Source organism: Rhodamnia argentea, chromosome 3 (assembly GCF_020921035.1).
Source record: "Rhodamnia argentea isolate NSW1041297 chromosome 3, ASM2092103v1, whole genome shotgun sequence".
NCBI classification, from domain to species: Eukaryota; Viridiplantae; Streptophyta; class Magnoliopsida; order Myrtales; family Myrtaceae; genus Rhodamnia; species Rhodamnia argentea.
The window spans coordinates 8,858,703-8,880,429 of NC_063152.1; the positions used below are offsets into that span (position 1 = coordinate 8,858,703).

The window sequence follows — 21,727 nt, forward strand, 5'->3', positions numbered from 1 at the left end:
TTGAAACTCGAACAAGGATCAGGACTCTACATGTAGTTTAATCACTAAAATTGTCAACTAGGATTTGAGTATTATCAATTATTGAGACTATTTCAATTCATGTGCTCAATTGCGTTCTCGTGTAGGACAAAAAAAATCTCACCTCGCTGCTAATGTTGTTATCAATGATTGAGACTATTTCAATTGTCAACAACAAATTACGTCATAGCGTTTACTGGGGTCCAACTCATTGTAGCGGATGGTGGAATCTTAATACGCGAAGCTACCCCACGAGTGAATACTAGGTTGTAGTTGAACCATCTCCAGTGTTGCTCAACCGAAAGAAAAGTGCTTGAAAGGGGAAAGGAAAAGTCCTTCATTTCATAGTTCCTCCCCTGCCTATCTGGTGTCATGCCCCGCTAGGAATTGATCTTCGCCTCAGAGGTTTCCTCTCCTCTGCCGCTCTGTCTTCCTTCCCCCTACTTCTCTATCCTCTGCCTTGCTGCGCCCCCTCTTCTCTTACTCAAAGTGATTGTAGCGGATGGTGTCATATAGAAGCATTCATCTGCGACATGCTCATTTTCATCAAAATGAATAACTTCTTTCAATTATTAGTAAAATAAGTTCAGTTCAGTCGAATTAGGAAGGTAATTATTCAGGTGACTTTTAAATTATGCTTGTGGGTGGAAAAGTTTGTAAATAACTGGTTATGTTTTCACTAAGCTATAGCTGCATGGTCATGAGAAGAAGGCTGAGAACTTGGTTGAGGCTGCTGCGATTCTTTTATCTTTGAAATTTCTGCCAGTTTATTACTGATGGTCCACTTCACGGATTACGTTTTGCTGAGAAGAGATTTTGTCTGTACATGATGAATGTCATCGTACTAACATGTTATAAATATTAAGCAGAATGGAAAAATGTTAAGAAGCTTGGAGTCCCATATGGCTGCTGGGATGCGCCTCAACTGGGAGGAGGATGCCCAAGTGAATACAGCATACATCTTTCAACTTAAAAGATGATACGACTTCGTGATATTTACGACCAAAACAGCGGATATTCTATGGCTCACACCTTTCATAATGCTTCGCTTGCAGTTAAGTAGTTATTTCAAAGTTCGACAGGTTCAGTATGGATTTATGGAAGATCTTTTTAACCTGTTGATTCGTTAGGCTCCTTAGCTTTCATCTCGAAGTTTTTCGTCTTTTTATTTTCCAACTGGAAAGTAATTATTCATTTGTTTTATAGAACGCTTCTGGTAACTCTTTGGCAATTGAAGATTGCACTACTCGCCTCTTTCCTCAAGCTCCAAGAGTTCCTCGCATGCCTGGACTAGTGCGCGGAGATGCTGGTTGAACTGACGACGGTCAAAAGATTCATTTGTAGAGCTCTCGGTTTTTCAAAGCCAATGTTTTAATTTCCTTTGCAGTGGAAATAAAAATGGGGTTTTGTGCTCCAGTGTGAAAATGGGGTTTAGTCCAATAAATGTTGGAAGTCCAAAGATGTACAGTCGAGTCAAACTTGAATAGTAAAATTGACACGTCTCAGTAATACATTGTTTGTCTAATTAGCTCTTTTATGCCTTGCCTTTCTATCTATCCACGTGTAGAAAATGTGAATGATACGTCTCCGATGGCAAAGATGTAATTTCGCCAATAGAGACGTACAATTCTTGAGCCTTCTGTTCATCACTTGGACCCATAACCCCCAACAAAAATCTTTCTTCAACTTTTGCTTTCTTTGGCTAGTTCTTTCCATTTTTGCTTTAATTCTGCATCATGGGGGAAGTCTTAGAATTTGTGTAGACTTGATCGTCGAGTTGGAAATTTTCGATTTGCACAGTCAAATTTTAAAACTTGTCGATGTTCTCCATGTTAGCCTTCTCTCAACTCCCTTAATTTTTTAGACTACGTGACACGGTCGGTGCTTATGGGATTTTTTTTTTATGTATAATTTTTATAAATTCTTTTCCTTTCTCTTATTTATTGTTAAGAGCTTGCGAGCGGCCACTAGATTAAAACTTGCGAGGCCTCATCGGTAGCCGGCGAGGGCGCGAGCCCTCCCGCAAAATGGGCTGGCAAATGGTCATTGCACTCACATGCAGCCTTCGTGCTTTCACCGGTTGTGACCCTTGCCCAGCATTGAGCGAGGATCTCGAGCCCTCCCCACCGGGGAGGGCAAGGGCTCGTGATCACCCAGTGGTTAGGCCCGATGGCCCTCTATTGGCCCTTAACAAAGAAAAAGGAAAAAGGAAAAAGAAATGGAAATGGAAATGGAGATATAAAGGAAACCTTTAATAGGAAAATGAGTAGAATCAGTAGCTAGGTGGGCACAAACAACATGACATATCATCGAGTGTTAAGTGAAATTGAAAAGGAACAGAATTGGATGGTATCATAAAAAGTCGAAACATCCAGATATTTAATCAAGAAAATTGGCTTAGCAATAAAGAAAGTTAATTTTTTTTAAAAAAGCAGTCTTTTGTTTTTTTTTAATTGAATTCCATAAATTTTGTCTTCAATGGGGGGGCAAACTTGTAAGTAATTTCTAAATGTATATCCAATCTGAGAGAATCGATTTGCTTCTTCACTATGCTCTGAAATAGTCATTACTGCCATGTATCTTGTGTTACTATAAAAGTCGGAGTTTGCTAAGTGCAGGAGCATGTCCATTCCAGTCCAACAAATTTGGAGACTATTTTTTCTCCCATTTTGGAGCCTGGTGAACTACCCAGCATAGAAAGTGTCTCCATTGCTACTGTTTTGACTCTTATCCATTAAAGATGTTCATGCTGCTAGATAGTCCCTTTTGCGCTTTCTCGTCTTGTCATCTGTTTACGTCCTTTTGTTACTTTGCTGCAACCGCAATAAGGGAAGGAACGAATTCTTGTTGGAGAGATCATGTAACTGTTGTTTATCTAAATTATGCGACTAATATCCTGTTTTTCCCTTACCTTTCTTTTAAGCACCAATTTTTCTTTTTGGATCGGGCATTGGGGTAAGCATCCTTTACTGCCAAGGATGCCACAATTTACCCGATAGTGTATTTGATCCCCACGGGGTGTTTCTTTTCATTAATGCATCTGTACTCCACGAATTTTACCCCACGTCTCAATCCTTAGAATTTTTACTTCTTAAATGGAAGCAGGCTTCGTCATCCTTTACTTGTCGGATTACACGTCAATTCAATACTTTTCGTGTATGACCATTGTTTAACGAGGAACTACTTATTCCGCTTGTTGAGTTGAGCCTATTTTATTTTCCCGGAGCGCATGCCTTCATAGAGTTATTAGTTTGTTTTTGAGGAGTTTAATTTTAATGCCTTCGTAGATTTGGTAGGGAGCAGTTGTGATTTTGTTGAGGCATTGTCGAAGGCAGATGAAAACTTTGAAAACAAGGAGTCATGTGACTACCAAAGTTGCAGTATGTCAGATTGCTATGTCCGACATGTTTATAGCTTGTTTACGTCGTGATGGTGTTACAATGGATGATGAGGATGCCAATGATTTAACGCTCGGGTACTAGGGTGATGAGTCAAGTACGTTGTTTGATGTTTCTGACAAATACATGATGGTACAACTACTAGGGAGTACACTTATTACTAGTGCAATTGAAGATACCAAGTGATGTGAAGAAGAAACCGTTGATCTAGATGGATCCACCATTTATATGTCAATTGATCGGATGAGATGCTACAACTCTAAATCGGTATGCCATTCTGATTTGGACGAAGCAGAGTGCTTCGATCGGCTTTTGTTCATCAGAACATTACCTGACTTTTCCAATGAAATATTGAGTTTTCAACCCACAGCGTCCCACAAGCAAATTCCACCCTCTCTCTTTCTCTCTCTCTCTCTCTCTCTCTCTCTCTCTGGTTGAAGTAAATAATGATTATAATTATCTGTGCGGTAGACTGATAGAAAGATTGGTCGAGTACAATTTCATAGCCTAGGGAGAAACGATTAATGAACAAAAAGGGGGGAGGGGTGTTGGTGGTTGCGGGAAAGTAAACGATGAACATTAGAACGAAAGGTCGGTAGGATTGAATACATAAGAGTTGTGAACGGACCACGATCGAACATGATGTTATAGATCGATCTTAGGAATTAATTTCTGAGATGTAATGGTCGCTTGTGGAGTTAGAACAGTTCAAACCGATAAAAATGGAGGTGAAAGCTAGTGGTGTGTGAAAAGTGGTGAGGGCGATCATGCCCCGCAAGTGTTTCCCGCATTAAAATAGATTCCGATAGGTGAGAAATATATTACGAAATGCATAGCCTTGCGTCTTGAGCATCAGGAAAAGGATTGTGAGTGGATTGAGATGCCACAGTTAAGCGATACTTTTGCGCCTTGTGGTATTGTGAAGGTCGGTTTGCGCCCCAATGTAGTTGTAGAGAGAGTCCTCTGCTGTATAACTAGGATAGTCTTAGAATGATTTGAGACCCATACGAGTCGGTCGACCAGCAACCCAACCATGTCATGGTCGAGTTTTTACTATTTGAGGATTGTAATCAATAGAACTTTAGGCAAACAAGTGGGATGAAAAATAATGGAAACGAATTTGATAGATTCGTAATGGCAAGTTGTGAGTGGATAATATGGTGGGGTTTGCCAGTTGAGTTTTTAAGTCATTAAGATCGATGATGACCCAAAATAAGGTTAAGATTGTGAGATGTGGCAAATAAGGAAAAACTAGTGATCAGAGTGCGTTTGGAAGCATATAAAGGATACCTAGTTTCTTGAGAGAATGACCATAAGGGTCTTGCTTTTGATAAGGCAAAAATCTTGTCGGAAACCCATTACCGTAGCTATAATACTAGTCCAGTTAGCATGAAGAGGTATCAGAATCTGATGCAGCACTTTTGGTGGATTAGTTTGAAGGCGGATGTAGCTAAGCACATAGTGAAGTGTTAGATGTACCGGCAAGTCGGGGTCCAACATTGTAAGTCTAGTGGACTACCGCAATCATTGGAGATTCTAAAGTGAAGGTGGGAGCATATCACAATGGAATTGTGATGGGATTGCCAAGAAGTCAAAAGAGAAATGATTTGATTTGGATTGTAGTAGGCGAAGTGATTTTTTGCTCATTTTATAGCAATACGAAAGGATTTTGCTTTGGATAGGTATGTGAAGTTGAAAAGCTATAGATAGTACGTCTTTAGGGAAAGCGAGTGACGATCACCTCGAATCACAATTCCAAATTCACTACCACGTTTTGGAAATAGTTTGCAGACTGCGTTGAGAATGAAGCTATAGTTTGGTACGGCTTACCATCCATACATGGATGGGCAGTTTGAAAAGATAAATTAGATGCGAGGTGATATGTTGTAGAACGTGTTTGTGCCGGGGTAGGGGAATAGTAACAACTTCTATTAGTTTGTTAATTAAGAGATTACCGATCGATAAGTGTCGTTGGCTAATTTCAGTGGTAAATTGTGGTTATAGTATGGTAATTGACAATTGATTTGGATGGCAGTTCAAATGGTGACAATTTAGGGTTGAATTTTTTTTTTTTTGAAGTTAGACGATTTAACTTGTCTAGACGGATGGTTGATACGAAATTGTGACAAAGTTAGCATTTGAGGATCGTAAGCTTAAATCTAACTTGTATTTTGATGGTCGCATTGTGGTGTTAGTGCGCTAACTGGAGATAAAGATTAAAATGAAACGAGTTTTGTGTGACGAGTAGTGAGGATATTATGAGGTATTAGTATTTTTTTTATCCTTTTGAGGAGCTGCGGTGGTTTAATTTCGGGGATGAAATTTCCGAAGGTTAGGAGAGTTGTGACGCCCTAGAAATTCGATTTCTATAAAGTGCTTGAATTCAATAAAAAGATTAAAAATTGAATTTCAGTCTGTTTGAGATTTTGGATCATAAGGACGTAAGTGATGATTATTGGACGATTCCCGAGACGTCGGTCATATTAGGTTAGGTTTCGAAAATCTCAGTCACCTCGATTTAGGATTTAAATCCTCACACCCGAACCTAACCCCGACGGAGCTTGGCCCGTGAAAAGACCAAATTACCCTTCGTCCAGCTCACCAAATGCCCGTTCAATCTCGAATTGTGATTTGACAAAAATGCCCTCCAATTATACACAAGAAGACGAGTTTTGAATTCAAATGGGCCATACCTCTTGTCAACTTCCACCAATTACACCAAGGTCAATCGAGTCAACCTAACCCCACCCACTACCCTCTCTCTCTCTCTCTCTCTCTCTCTCTCCCATCTACTCTCCCTGTTCATGCACGACACCTTCTTCCTTCCAACCGAACACTCCTCCTCCCTCTTCCTCTTGTTGTTTGCTCGACTACTACCTCCGACACCTTGTTGCTACCCTCGACCACGTCTCGTAGTCGCTCCGCCACCTCCTCGCCCATCGCCGGGCCGTCGAGCAGCCCCGCTAGCCGAGCTACGTTCGCTAAGCTGCTGCGACTTATTTCAGGTCGTACCTCGAGGCTGCTCCCAGCCACCTCCAAGCAATCGTGCTCAATCCTCCAGCCACCCCGCACTACGCCGTCGCTCTCCCTTAGTCGTGGAGCCCAGAGCAACCGCAAATCCCGCCACCACGAAGCCAACGACACCTTCCCCTATTTTACGCTTTGTTTTCACTCCATCTCCGGTCGCGGTTGTCTCGGCCTCCTCCGTCTAGATTCGCCACTCATCGACCACCCCAGCCATTGTCCTTGACCTTCCATCATTCACCGAAGCCGTTGTGGTCGTCCGACACTTGCGGAGCCCCAAAATACCCTCGAAATTGCCTTCCTTGTTCTAACTCGATATCCCCTGTTTCGGGCTCCGGTTCTGTCCAGCTACGCTCGTCGTCTCTGGCCATCCTCCGCCATTGCCGCCGCTTTCCTCAACCATCTCGGAGACTCCTTGCCACCCGAGACCCCTCAATCAGCCCCCGACACTACTTGTTCCCAACACCTCCCCTATTTTGTTTCACTTTACCTCGCTATTGGCCGCCACTATTTTGGCAGCCCGGAATTGCTAGCCGCCTCTCCCGAACCCGTACCGCTATTTCGAAGTGTCATCGCCTCACCCGACCACCCAAGCGAGAGCGGGAGCTCGAGGAGCCGGGAACCGTGAGGGAGCCGAGAGTCCATCAAGGATCAACACCACCGTAGATCGTCGTTATCGTGCTCGAGCTTGTCGGACGAGTGAGTTATCCCTTAACTCTCGGTTAGGACGCTAATTGCGTTAGGAATTAGATTAATTAGCTCATTAAGATATTTAGGTAGTTTAATTATGATCGGATTAGTTAGAGACTTACTTTAGTATATATGACTGTAATTAGTTAAGTTAGTTGATTAACTAGGTCGTCTGTGGCTAGTTGATGATTAAAATTGATTGATTGTGATTGATTGATCGCGAGTGAGTGACGGGTTAGAGACGAGTGTACGATTGACTATCGATTGGAATTGAATTGTGTGGCGAGATCGATTAGCTTCGATCGATTAACCGTCTCTTGAATTGGTTGATTGAATGTCTTGATCGATTGGGGATGGTTATGGATGACTATTTTGTGGGCTAGTCACCTCGAACCGCTTGAAATGTCGGTCGAATTAATTGTGCATTTATGAGACCACGTGTGAGATCAAATTGCATGTTTAGCATGAAAATGGCTTTGGGTTAAGTCTTGAGCATGCATGTATAAACATTCGACTAAATTTGAGAAAAGAACTGGTTGGATGTGGAATTGCTTGAGTGGTCATGTAATCGGGAATCCCGACAATCATTGTCTTATGATTGGTCTATCTTGATAATCATTGTCTTTCGATTGTTGGATGTGCGTGAGTCATTATCTTCTGGCTGTTCGTTTGTCGATCGCAGCTTGTGAGGACTGAAGCCTTTATAACGATTCTCGTTAGCTCTGTGCCGTATCAACAATCATTGTCTTCTAGTTGGTCGAACAAAGTCACATGGACTAGCAAAAGCCGTCGCTGGAAGTAATGCATGATGCTTGGTCCTACCAGGAGAGTACCAACCGACTAATGGGCTGGACTTAATGATTGTTTATGATAATAAATGAACTACATGTGATGTCCTGTATATGCAAGTAATGTGATGCTTTGCCAATGAATTGGTTGAATTAATTATCGTGTCATGTCCGCATTGCATTATGTGTGGCTTCCTGGCGGGAAAGTTCGCATGTGGTTGAGATATCTGTTTCGTGATGATGTGATTGTTTGGTAGAATGCTTTAAGCGAACCAACGTCTTAGTCGGGCTTAGGTGTTGACTCACCGAGATTATTTTCACCCCATTATTTAACCTTTTAGGTCCCAAGTGATGGAGAGGGCTATTAGATTCGGGGTTCCGTTAGACCGGTCGTTTAATATAACGTCTTACCCGGTTGTAGACATAAAGCATGTTTGGGAGCATCATGTCACGACAATGCATGGTATTTACGTGACAGGGATGGTCTATTCGGCCGGCTCCATGGGTTTGAAGGGCCGTCTAATCCGGCCGTTTATGTCCCCGCTTGGGGCTTGATGGACCTTGATACACCCAATGGAGAAATAGTGGACTGCGAGTCCGACATGGAGGCATAGTCCACTTTTGGTTAGGGCTCTAGAGCCTAGGTGTAGAGCTATTTCCTTTTTGGAGCCATGTTGATGCTAGGGCGACGGTGATGTGAGATTTTGGAGTAGATGAGAGTTTAACCTTACCCGACCGTGTATCTTTTTGAGGTCTTAGAGAGCCGCCTCGAAGCATGAGGTTGTATATATTAGTCGGTAACTCTGTAAGATTAAGGATCATCTATTCTTATTATAGAACTGAAACGTCTTTTACCCGATTGACTATTGTGCTTATTTCCTATGTTGCTATCCCTGTATGTTTGAACGTTTGGGAGAGTTCACGTTTCCGCATGTGCCGAAAGTGTATAGGTCGATAGTGTGTCTCGGATAATATCTTTTGTGACCTAACGGTGTTTTGATAGGTATGTTGCGAGCTCGAGAATCGAGGCGTCACAAATTTCATTTGAGTATTTCTTCACTTCTAGTCTATTACATTTAAGCTAAGCATAAACTTGTATTCTTGTGTGAATCAATTGTTTTGGATTGACATCTTAGTGAAACGGGATAACAGGCGCTCTAGCGACTGATGAATGGCTTCATGTTGAGAAATGTAAGAGCCTTTATGTGGTGATTATGCCTCAAGCGATTAGCGAAAAGTCTTGGTAAAGTTCCCGTATAGCTCTTTACTAATACATCTCTCTCGTGTCCTTGTGGCTTCTTTCCTTTCATTCTTAGAGCTTTTTACTTATCAATCTGCTTGGAACTTATATGCTAAGGTTGACATGTCACAATTTTTGTCTCCATCGAAAAAGCATTGTTACGAACGATAGAGTTAACGATTCTCCGAGTGTAAACATCCATTTTCCAGGCGGCCTTTCACTAATGCAAAAATGTTTTGACGTGTGTCCAAGTTGTCTTGTGACAGTACACGGTGGCTAAAGCCAGTCTACGGTGCCTCAAATTTCATTATGAAAAGATAACCACCACATTTTCTGTCAGGTTTGTGTTCGGATTTCAGCACTTGCTATTCAGCATCCGCTTCAGTGTGCTCCGTAAAAATTTATTCAATTTGAGTGCCGAACAACTTGCACTCATCTCTTTTGGCTTTCTCGGTTGAATTGCTAGAAGGTTTCTCTAGGAAATTATTGAAAAAGGTTATGTCCTGGTATTGTTGCGGGGTCAGAAATTGAAGATTTTATTGGAGTTTAGAGAACCTGAATACGTTCACTCACAAGAGAGGGCCTTCACAGAATATGCTAATCAACTAACTACTAGTCATGGCATATTTCTTTGTACACTAAGAAATGTAGACTGACTCCATCTAGGATGGTGTGCCAATTTGTTTGGTTGTTTGTTCTCGGGAAGATATCACGGCTATATTTAGTAACGTAGGTAAGGACAATTCGGGGACGCTGACTGCAAAAGAAGCTCATGAGGTCATTGCTGACATATGTGAAATTGGGAGACACCGTTGATATGCTTTGAAGGACTGGAAGGGGGATGTTGAGAAGGAATCAATCGAATTAGATTTTGCAGAATTTACCACGACTCTTTCCCCGGTGGATTCTCAAATGAAAAATCTTCCGGCAACAGCATAGGTACAGCTCAAGTCATGATCAAAAGCTTTTTTTGGATGATGCACTTGGGTTATTTACTTGTGTTTTCCCTTGTATCTGCCCCATGAACACGATTACTAAGCGCAACGAGGTGCCTATCTGGCTGATTGTTTTTACCTGATGGAGGAGTGTGAGGAAAATCTAGAAGGTCCTCTCCAGTTCGGAGGAGAGGGCTGCCATCGGTTACGTCCTATTAGGTACAGAAAAATTTGCTGAAGCGTCCATATGTGAAGTCTAAGAAAGCCACTCCTCGTTTGTCCTCCCTGTGAAGAATTATCGAGATCAATTTGGATACTCTGAATACAAATGTAGCAATTAAGCTTATTCTGATTACATTATCACAGCCAAAACGGTGCGTATCTGTGTGTTTATAATCTTTCTACGAGACTATTCACTAAAGCTCATTACATTTTGTCTTTTGAGAAGAGTGTTAATATGTTGAACAACTTCATATGCTTAATTCTATTTGCGTTTTGTCATTCCCGAAGGCACAAGCATCCTCTGGGAGTAGAATAGACAACAGCACAACTTCCAGGGGATTAGGTCTCAATTGGCCACAGTAGTCAATGGCTCTGGTATTTCCTCTCTCTCTCTCTCTCTCTCTCTCTCTTAAATGTTTCTTTCAAGCTCGAGGTCATTTAATGGCATCTAACTGTAACCTTGCTAATTGCAAAATTTAGCAAGCAAGTTAGCTGGTGGATGAGGATACCGGTGATACCAGATTGGACGAGGTGTTTCATTTTCGGGAGGGATTCGAGCCTTATCTGAAGCTATGTGTTGGCGACGAAGAAAGTGTTGCTTGTAATAATTCAGTTCACAGTCCCATTGGTTTATTCGTCATAGGTAGCACACTGAGCATATAGCCTACCAAAATAAACTCAACTGCTAAGGGCCGCAAAATATTTTCCTTTGGGAGACATCCTTTCATTTGGATGGTGAATGTCAGTTGAAGTTTATGCTGGAAATTGGACCACCTACTTTGATGACAGCCGATGTGATCAAGTTTTTAAGTAGTTTGGCTAGTCGATAAATTCATATAGTTCAAATTCCAATGTCGGATGACCCCTTGCGGCCATCGCCCGGGCCGCACGAGCCTAGGTGAGGGTCGCCGGGGCCGCACGACCCTCAGCTATGAGCCCAAGTGATGGCCGCCGGTGGTCACGTAACCCTTAGACGTGCTAGCCGGGGTTCGTTCGACCCTCGGTGGCTGTAGCCCTAAGTTTGGATTTTCGAATTTTTTTATTTTTTATTTTTTTATTTAAATAAAAGTGGTAGAAAGCTACTTTGCAAATTTGTTTTGCCAAACACTATGTAGGCCCAAAGTTGTTTTTCAAAGGAATTTTTACCAATGTCATTAGCATTTTCCCAAAGCCCCTTAAGCAAATGTATTTGCATTCTCCCAAAGCCCATTGGAAATGTTGAACCAAACCTACCCTCAGTGCATTTTCAAAGCTCCTTGGGAAAAATGCTAGGCATTTGGCAACCATTTTCAAGAGATTTTGGGATGAAAGTTAGCCTTGAAAATGCTGAAAGCTTAATCTTGGTTAACATTTGGCCAAATGCTAAGTTATGATTTTTTTTCTTCCATATCTACCCTTACTTATTTTTTCAAATTCCAATTTTTCCCATCATTTTTTTGTTATTTTATTTTTAAATAAAATTTCAAAACCCTAGTTGTGGCTGCCGACCAACTAGATCTGCGACCGCCGGTCGAGGCCTCTAGGGATAGGGCGACCCTCGGTGGTCGTTGCACGGGCCGTGCGAGCTCGGGCAAGGCTCGTTGTGAGTCGCTTGACTTCCTCGTCACCGGGGTCGCGCGACCTAGACGAGAGCCGCCCTGAGGTCGAACGACCCCTTGCAGCCATTGCCTGGGCCGCACAAGCCTAGGCGAGGGTCGTCGAGATCGCACGACCCTCAGCTACAAGCCCAAGCGATGGCCGCCGGTGGTCGTGCAACCCTTGGTGGCCCTCCCCGGGGTGAACGCAACCCTCGGCGGCCGTAGTCTTAAGTTTGGATTTTTGATTTTTTTATTTAAATAAATGTGGTAGAAAGCTACTTTGCGAATTGATTTTGCCAAACACTAAGTAGGCCCAAAGTTATTTTCCAAAGGAGCTTTTACCAAATGCTATTTGCATTCTCCCAAAGCCCCTTAAGCAAAATTCATTTGCATTCCCTCAAAGCCTATTTGAAATGTTGAACCAAACCCACCCTTAGTGCATCGGTCTCAAATAATCTGGAAAATAATCAAGTTTGTCATGTCATTTTGGTGATTTCTTCCTTATTCTCACCGTCCTTTAAAAGCAGACAATAATCTGAAAAATTCATATAGGCGCTTCTAAATTTAAGTTTGTCGTGCAAACGACTCAAAAATCAAAATCAAGTTATTGCCATCATCTTTCGCCCAACTTCTCGCCCTGCCCCTCCAAAATCCACCAACATGCGAGTCGGTCGATGCGGACATTAAGCTCCAACTTGCACCAGAACCAGAGCACGTCTCCGAGAACTTGACCAACTCCATGGTCCCCCATGCGCCTCGGCGAGCTCACGAGTCACGACTCATTACAACGGCATCGCCGCCACCGTGAACTCATAACTCTTTTCATTCTTTAGTATCCCGTGATTATTAACGAAAATAAATGCCACGTAACAGAGATATAAAGAAGACTAATGATTTCACGGTTTATTTCTTTTTGCCAAAAGTTGAACCAAACCGAACCACGAAATAATGTTTCGTTCCAATTGCAAACCGCTTTGCGGAGAAAAAATCAACTTGAACCAAATTAAACCATTAAAAAAGTCGATGCTAAAATTCGAGTTTTATCTTCTTCTGAGCAGCAAAGAAGTACTCCGAGTTTGTGTCCTTGAAATCGAACGTACCTGAAAATGTTATTCGCTTATTCATAAATTTCGGACAGAGAGAAAGCTGAGCAATGTTGCAACCAAAACACCCCTTTCATTTGTCGATAATCCAAAGCACTACCATTAACCTCTTTCCTTAAGAGGTTCATAAATACATATGAACTAAGCTCGAAAGAAAGTTTAAATTAGGTTACATGTTAAGAAACCTAAAAACTGTCATAGTTCGAATAAGAATAAGCAGTGTAGTGCCTGGGGCAACATGCCTTGCCATGAGATCAACTCGATACCCGGATTTTCATGTACCTTTTTTAGGACGCCTATTCGAAATAATAATCCAAGACAATTTCAGCATTTTTCGAAGCTCTTTGATAGCTGAGCACATTTTGGATCGCTTGAAGGCGTTTTTGTCCATCTGGTGTGGGCGGCAATTTAGCCTTGATAATCAACTTCTCCAGCACAAGTGCATCCCCAAGAAGGAACTTAACTAGGGCGAGCAGATGTTTTGACTCACGAATATAGGCTTCAAAGCCGACGATCTCAACTCTTTTGAGATGTTTCACCAAACATTCAAAGTTCCCCTTCCGTGAGCACAAAAAATCTTCTTCGTCGAAGTTGAAACGTTCTTCAGATTCTCGACGAAGCTGAAACTGCACATAGATACCCCATTCAAGAAACAAACTTCACATGAGAAGCTGAACCACAGGAGGGGGGAAAAACTTCATTGGCTCACTAAAATTTCAAACAAACGATTTCCATTAGTCCTCTGCAGATGCTAGTTAGTCTTACTTTAATTTAAGCTCTCAAACTCGTCTACACATATAAACATGTTCTCTTTCTAGGTGCTCATCGCTAAACTCTTAGTTCAAGATTCGAACGCTACATGGCAGCAAAAGGACCTCCAGTCCAACACTGCAGTTACTTTAAGACATGAACCAAACAGCTTAATGTTGCCCTGCACACAGGCTGCTAGACTCACAGGGTTGGGCAATTTTCAATTGCTGGAACAAATAAGAGTTAGAGATTGATCTTCTTTATGTGCTTCTAAAGTTTTAACTCATTGTTTAAACATCAATGCGAAAGAGAAGTCAGCACAAGAAGCGAATCGAAAATACCATAGCAAAGGAACATACCATCGGGAAGCAAGTCAGGTATATGACTAATTTTTCCAGGCACTGTGAACTTCGTAGCATGTATGCTATCCCGGGAAGGTCCCATTGATTAACTGGTGCATGTAGTATCAGATTCTGACATTTTGACAATGGAGACGGCACTCCATCCATCTCCAAGAGGGACAGAACCTAAGGAAATTAAGCAAGCAAAATAGAAAATGTTAATTGACATTTCTTTTTCCTGTTCAACATGAATAAGGAATAACAAAAATTTACAGTCCATCCAGATTCGATATCCTCTGACCCCGTCTCGCAGCTGGGAAAAGACCAATGAGGACACCACGGGTAAAAATGAACAGGGGAATGTATTTAAGAATCGAGACTGTTTACATATGCTTCCTAGGTAGAACTTGTGATCTTTGAAAGGTCTGAAAATTCAAGTAGTTGGTCACCTGAGGCAGCGAACCTTTTTATCTACTGAAGTCTCCAAGTGAATCGTTCTACTGCCATTGTAAAATATTCAGCGAATAGCCAAGTAGCATTTACTATGGAATGGCGGCCTAAGGTGACAAGAGAGCATGACCCAGTTCTGTCAACCTAAGATGACTAGGTCCATGACCCTTCGTCATATATCCAAACAATTGTATTTCCTCTATAAAATGGTGAAATGAATTGAAAAAAAAAAGTAACACTTTCAGATAATCTCTTTGTGATTTTTTTTTGTGAAAATAAAGATTTTGACAATGTGGCGTGGAGCAGCATCCAAAACAGTCAGCAGTACCCAGTGGCTCTCATTGTCCCTAATTCAGTGAGATCCCAGATCCATTTACTTGAAATGTAAATGGAGGGGAGAAAGCTCCAAGGTTCACTAGTTCGTAACAACAAACTTATGAATCATCCTATCAGCCAATGATTAATTAGATATGAGATCAAAACGAATCCCCTTGATGAAATCTACAATGCTGCCAATCACAGACCCCATTCAACATGAGTTTGTCTTATAAAGGTTGTACCTGCAAACACCAACCGCCGGTGGTGATGGTAGGAACTCCACGCAGCTTCTCAAGAAGATGCCTCAACAAGTCGCGGCCCTTGGAATTGGGATCCCAACTTTCAACGGAAAAATCTAACTCGGCTTCCACCAAAGAAGACACGTCGTCAAGTCTGAGCCCAGCACGATTCCCTCCTATTACGCGCAAGGAAAGCAAATACGGGGCGCGAAGTTTCTCCACGTAAGAACCAAAGCCGAGGCCAACGAGCGCCACTCTTTCAAACATAATGAATCAATTATAATGCTGTTCACGCCCCCGGCATCTGGACAACTCAAGGGACTCTAAAACAGGACATCCCCTGAAGATTCGCTCGAGGAAGTCATCGCTCAACTCGGCACCTTCTATCGACAAGACCTTAAGACAAGGCCACCTAATAGTCGCACCCGATGAGAAACAGCACATGCCGACGTCCAGGCGCACCAAACGGCTGAAGCAATACAAGAACTCCGGTAGTATATAAAAGGGTTAATACCATGAAAAACCCTAAACCGGTACACACGTGACAAATTTACCCCAAACTATTTTTTTGACCATGAAAAACCCCAAACTGGTACATATGTGACAAATTTACCCCAAAATATTTTTTTTACCACCAAAAACCCTAAACTGGTATATTTGTGACAAATTTACCCTAAACTAATTATTTTGACCACGAAATACCCTAAACTGGTACACATGTGACAAATTCACCCCCGTTAAATTGATTTAATATCATGAAACATCTCAAATTGATAAACTCGTAACAAATAAAGGCGAGAGATGGCCGGTTCAACGAAACCGCCGGTTCCGGTTCTCGAAAAGGTGGAACCGGAACCGGCCCTTGAAGAGCCGGTTCCGGTTCCGGTTCGGAACCGCCGGTTCCTAGGCCCAATAACTCTTTTTCGCGGGCCTTCTCTCTCTTTTTTTTTAAACCGGGTTGGAACCGTGGGCCCGATCAACGGGCCGATTCCGGGCCGGTTTCGGCCCCTGGTTCAATATTGGCATTGTCTAAATAGAGGGTTAAAACCCCATATTGGTATACCCGTCAACTATCACATGTCACTAAATCAACAATTTGATAGTTAAATTTAATGAAAATTAACGGAGGGTAAATTTGTCACATGTGTACCAATTTAGGGTAAATTTGTCACGAGTGTATCGAGTTTGGAGTTTTTTGTGGTCAAAAAAATAATTTGGGGTAAATTTGTCACAAGTGTACCGATTTGGGATTTTCCATGGTATTAACCCTATATAAAAAGACCACGACCAATTAGATCCCTACAGCTCAAAGGAGGAGGAGGTCGGTTCCCTTCGGTGCGATCCCGCCGGTTGCCGGAGGGTTTGCGGCGGATAACGCCGTGGACGGAGGGCGCCGCCATGGATTTGAAATCCTAGGGTTTCCGCGGCTGTGCCCCTGATTTTTCCAAGGACATCTTTTCTAATTTCTTCAAAAATCAATTGACTCGATCAATTAGTTATAGATTCGATTTAGAAACTATCTTTTTTCTCAATTCGATCCGATTTCCTATTCCCTTTTAAACATCCTTCAAATTTTTTTATCAGAATTTTTTTTTCTTTTGATCTCGTTATGCAAGTATGACTAAACAAATTATCTGATTGCAAAATCAAATTAGAAGATTTTATGAAAAAGAGATGGAGGATTACATTTATTTATGCTTAGAGAAAAAATATTAAATAATGGACTTAAATGATATCCTAACTCGCTCAATAATTTCTTATTTTTTTCATTAATAAAGGAGCGCTCCTCAAACGCTTAGGATTAAAAGTTCCTAATTTTGACATCGTCAAACTTGAGAATCTTTTAAATCAATTTTATTTATATAATAATTAATCCTAGTATCATGAAATCGTTTCTTTGAATTATAAATTTGATGTGTAACTTTCAATTTACTCGCGTCTAATTATAATCAAAATCTGTAATTATTAGAACTATATTATAATTTCCTGTGATTATAAGTTAGTCGAGAATTATTACGACCTTTTATTGTCAAATCTATTGAAAAAATTTAATTATGAGTGTGATCATAAAAATGATTAACTATTAGCATTTCTTGTACTAAATTATTAATTATCAAGTATAATAAAAATCGCATGAATTAATTAGGAAATTAACATCTTCGTTACTTAAGTTTAATAAATGAGTTACTCTACAATATAAAAAAAAATCACCTAATTGAGTAATTTTAATATTGAAACTCCAGCGCCTCGACCTCTTACAACGGTCGACAAAGTTCTTGTCCTCCCATCGTCAGTTATGGAAACCAACTCCGCAAGTTGCTTAAACCACTCAATTAGCTTAGGCATCAGTCGCCGGAATCGCCAATTGATCGTGCAAGCAGCATGTCAAGCGCACAAGGATTTAGACGATGACGACGAGGAAGAAAATGAAATGAACGATGACCATAAGCAATCGGATAACAGGAACGGAGATGAATATGACGAGGACGATGCAAGACAGAGGCAGTGTGACGTGCTCAGGCTCCGGCCGAGACTTTGCAACGCGAGCTTAGCACAGGCGTAACTGAATTCTCGATTATGTAGAGATTCTGCTAGGAATGGATGATAAATTCGTTGTACTAAGACTCGAAGTGCCTGAATCAGAATGCTAACTAGCCAATTTGGAGGATTACGTGGATAATGCTGGGTTCCAAGCATTACTTCAGAATTTGGTGGAGAGCGACAATGGAAGAAGAGGAGCCGGCCGAACGCGAAATCAGTGGTTTTGGAACTTCTAAATGTGGAGAGCAAACCGAAAGATGAAACCAAAGCCAATTTAGACCTAACGGAGAAGATTACATCTTGACCTTTTTCTCCTAAGAACATAGTGAAAAATGAAAACAATGTAAACTGGTTAATGGAGTGAAATGAAGCTCAACTATGTAAGCTTCAACGACCGTCAGTGACTGAACTTAGTGCCCGCAGATGACCTTCAAATGAGGTTCAACTTCTTCGGTCCTCACCGCCGTAAAGAAGAAAACGATAATTGACTATAATTTCGGCAATTCTAGATGCTCTTTGACAGCCTCCTTGCAGCTGAATCACATCGTGAGTACCCCAAGGATCATGAGAGTCCGTGACGTCTTTACTCAGCATGGATTGTCATCTTCTCCAATTCAACTGCCCCCTCGAGAAGAAACTTAGCCAAGGCACGCAAAAGTTTTGATTTCTCATTGTCGAATTCAAACCCGACAATTTCAACCCTCTTGAGTTGATTTGCCACACAAGGGAAATCCTTCCGTGAGCGCCAAAATTGCTTTTCAACAAAGTTGCAGAGCTTTGGAAAATCTTTTTTCCTAAATTGAAAACACACATCCACAGTAGCTTTTTAAGAGCTAATTAGAAGAATTAGGAGAAGCAACAACGTAGCAGTGACATTGCGCACAAAAAAGAACTGTAAAACAAACAGGCTTGTCTATTCTGATAGGGCACACCCTAGAAGTTCTCGCTAATCAATGATCACATCTTTGTCGCAAAACAGTCAAACTTTTTTCCACGTAGCTCCAAACCATCCCAGCTTTTTTTCACATACCAATTCGCACCATCCCAGCCCTTTTTCACATACCAATTCGCTTACGTAAGTAGATGCAAACTGTGTGTAAACCATAAATGGCAACAAGAGATTCATTGTACAACATCAGCTTCAAGTTAAAAGCCTGAAAGTAGATGATGCGAGGCTGACTACCGAAGCATACATGTCACTATGTCCACAACAAAATGGATTAATACCGTGACATTATTGGATTTTGGATTGCATATGGCTAGCTTTTCCAGTAGTGGAGAACTCTGCAGCAAGAACGCAATCCCCTGAAGCTCGCATTTACAAACTGTAGTATACACTACAATATTTTGCCATCTCCATGACAGGTACGGCCATCCCTTTACCCCCGTTGTTGATAGAACCTGAAAACAAGTTGAATTGTGAACCAGGTAGCAGAACATGATATGATCTTTTAGTTGTTGAGGTTCATATATGTCTGATATAACAGCAACATACGTCAATAACATATCCAGGAAGAAAGACCAAACAAAATCAACTCGTACCTGAAGACACCAGCTTCCGAATGTGACTTTCGTGACATGTTGCAGCTTTAAAAGATGTGATTTAAAGTCGTCAGAAAATTTCCAACGAAGAGCAGTTGGCTTGTGAAAGGTCAACTCTGCCTCTGCTAATGAAGGTACTCTCAGTAGGCAAGGGCAGAAGACAAATCCACCCGACGAACGCAATAAAAGCAGATTCGGAGCCAAAATATTGAGTGAGAAAATATGATCGGCTTCAATCACCACTCTATTAGATATCTTGAGTCAATCCGGAGGCGGCAACTCTCGAGCGGGGAGGAACGCAACGTAAGAGATTCAAGAATAGGGCACCCCCTCATGATTTTCATAATCCCAAAGTTATCCCAAAGAACAGTGGATGCTAAATGTTAGAACCACAACCAACTGCTCTAAAAGCTTAAGCTTGTAGAAGAAGGCGTGGTTTAATATTTATATATTCCAACACTCCCCCTCACGCTTAGCCCTAAGGCAAAGACCAGACTAAGCGTAGAAATATTCAAATGGGGAGGCAAATAGAACACTCCCCCTCACGCTTAGCCCTAAGGCAAAGACCAGACTAAGCATGGAAATATTCAAATGGGGAGGCAAATAGGGGCCTGGAAAGATTTGAACTCGGGACCACCTGCTTCGATACCATGTTAGAACCACAACCAACTGCTCTAAAAGCTTAAGCTTGTAGAAGAAGGCGTGGTTTAATATTTATATATTCCAACACTAAAATCCCGTCACTGCACAGTTTCTTAAGTGAAGGCCAGTGGATGCTAAAATCCCATGGAAAAAAACCATTCGACAGTCGCAAGCTCACCAGGGACGCGCAATCATACAGGATTCGAGGTACCATGCATGAGCGTCTAAAGACCACCGAAGCGTCTTCCACTTGGCGCGCCACCGCAAAGCAAAACCACCCATCGAGTTCGGTGGGGATGTACGAACCAGCATCAAGATGGAACTTCTCTACCTTAGTAGCTGTGCAGAGACTCAGTGCACTGCTGATCAAAAGAGCGACACGCCTTGAGGGGAGAGAGGGGAAAGAGAGGTTGATGTATGGAGTGGAGGTCCAAGCCAAACGCCATTGCTTGGACAACACGCTTGTCTTCACCAGGTCTTTGAAGGGCAAGAAGCAGAAGATATGGTGGATTATGACGTCGGGCAAGGGGCTGTTGTTATCCACCTCCACCGCCTCTGGTGGCGAGGCGGAGAGATCAAGGTTGGCGTCTGGCGGCGCCATCTCCCCCGCCGTGATTGGATTTTGAGGGACTTTGGAGGGTTTGTGGAGAAGGTGTTGGTGGATTGAAACAGAAACCAAATCAAATCACGCAAATCTACGCAATTCAGATTTCGAATCTTCTGTCAGGAGATTTTTAGTTTTGCAGCTTGGTTAGTAGCATCGTTATAGGGTTATTTTAATAAATGAATCCAAATAATGGCATAAAAATTATTTTATATCTTTTGAGAAATTTTACGGAAAGGGTTTGATATTTAGGGTGCGCATGAAAACACTTCTCCATGAGAAATTAACTTAGTTGATTTCTCTACTTCTCCTCAAAAGTAGAAGTTGATTTTTCTACTTCAGCTTCAGATTGACTTTTGATCAGAAAAATTCGTTTGATAACGATTGAAAATTTCTACTTTTGAAACATTATTCACAAAATCTTCGACGGCAATGGTTGACGGTGGCGGTGATCAGCGGTGGTTGGCGGGCGTGGCGGTGGTGGTGGGCGGCGGCGGTGGTCGCTGTGGTAGGCGATGGTCGGCGGTGGTCGGCGGCCGGCGGTCACAGCAACAGTGGTCGGCGCTGGTTGTGATCGGCAGTGGTCGGCGGCGGTTGCTATGGTCCGCGGCCGGCGGTCACAACAACGGTGGTATGGTCCAAGAAGTGATTCTGAGGCCGAGAAATAAAAATTTTTTACTCCTCAAAATTGACCAAAAATCCTATCAGAAGTGAAAAATCTTACCACAAGTGAAAAATCCTACCATAAGTACATTTTTTTACCAAACAGATTTCTACTTCGATCAGGTTTTTATCAAACACATTTCTCTGCCAAATAGGCTTCCGATGGAGAAATGCAATTTCTGAAGTGTTTTCATGCGCACCCTTAGAATGATTGGTTTTTTTCTTTTTGGTCGAAGAATGATGGGGTTGACTTGTGTGGAAAAGAAGGAAAAAAAAAAGAGTTATACACATATTTAAGATTGTCTTTAAATTATTTTTTGTCAATTATTTATTTTTTTTGTTTTGCTTTTCATCTTATAGAAGGCAAGAATGTTATTGAAATTCTTGGGTCGAGTTGTGAATTTGAAAGATCCTTTAAATTTAGGCTAATTTGCTTAAAGAGAAATTGAAGAATTTTCTTTTAAATGAAACTTAAAAGTCAAGACTCGTTAGTATTATTAGGGGAACAAAATATTATCCCAAAAGGTCCTAAATTGGTATTCAATGAATCATCCACCCCAAAATAATTTTCGTTTCACAAAATTCTAAAATTGATATCCTGTGATAAATTTGCTTCAAAGTAACTTTGAAAAAAAAAACAAT

The 21,727-nt window shown here is 41.6% G+C and overlaps 2 protein-coding genes across 2 annotated transcripts; both read right to left on the reverse strand.

Annotated features, from left to right (window-relative positions):
* Positions 1-13,758: 13,758 nt before the first annotated feature.
* Positions 13,759-15,360, reverse strand: LOC115731781 (probable F-box protein At1g60180). Its single transcript, XM_030662458.1, has 2 exons — positions 15,097-15,360; positions 13,759-14,272 (listed from the first exon to the last, which is right to left on the reverse strand). Exons 1-2 carry the CDS (start codon positions 15,358-15,360, stop codon positions 14,060-14,062), a joined length of 477 nt encoding a protein of 158 aa, XP_030518318.1. The 3' UTR covers positions 13,759-14,059.
* Positions 15,361-18,952: 3,592 nt separating this feature from the next.
* On the reverse strand, positions 18,953-20,419 carry LOC125314066 (putative F-box protein At2g39415). Its single transcript, XM_048275520.1, has 2 exons — positions 19,975-20,419; positions 18,953-19,035 (listed from the first exon to the last, which is right to left on the reverse strand). The coding sequence occupies exons 1-2, from the start codon at positions 20,417-20,419 to the stop codon at positions 18,953-18,955; spliced, it is 528 nt and encodes a 175-aa protein (XP_048131477.1).
* Positions 20,420-21,727: the final 1,308 nt, after the last annotated feature.

Coding starts and splice junctions, on each gene's coding strand:
- LOC115731781 (XM_030662458.1), bottom strand. CDS start 15,360: ATGTTTGAAAGAGTGGCGCTCGTTGGCCTCGGCTTTGGTTCTTACGTG. Junction 14,273..15,096: donor CCGGCGGTTGGTGTTTGCAG/GTACAACCTTTA, acceptor TAATTTCCTTAG/GTTCTGTCCCTCTTGGAGAT.
- LOC125314066 (XM_048275520.1), bottom strand. CDS start 20,419: ATGGCGCCGCCAGACGCCAACCTTGATCTCTCCGCCTCGCCACCAGAG. Junction 19,036..19,974: donor GAGCTTGCGACTGTCGAATG/GTTTTTTTCCAT, acceptor ACTTGTTTTCAG/GTTCTATCAACAACGGGGGT.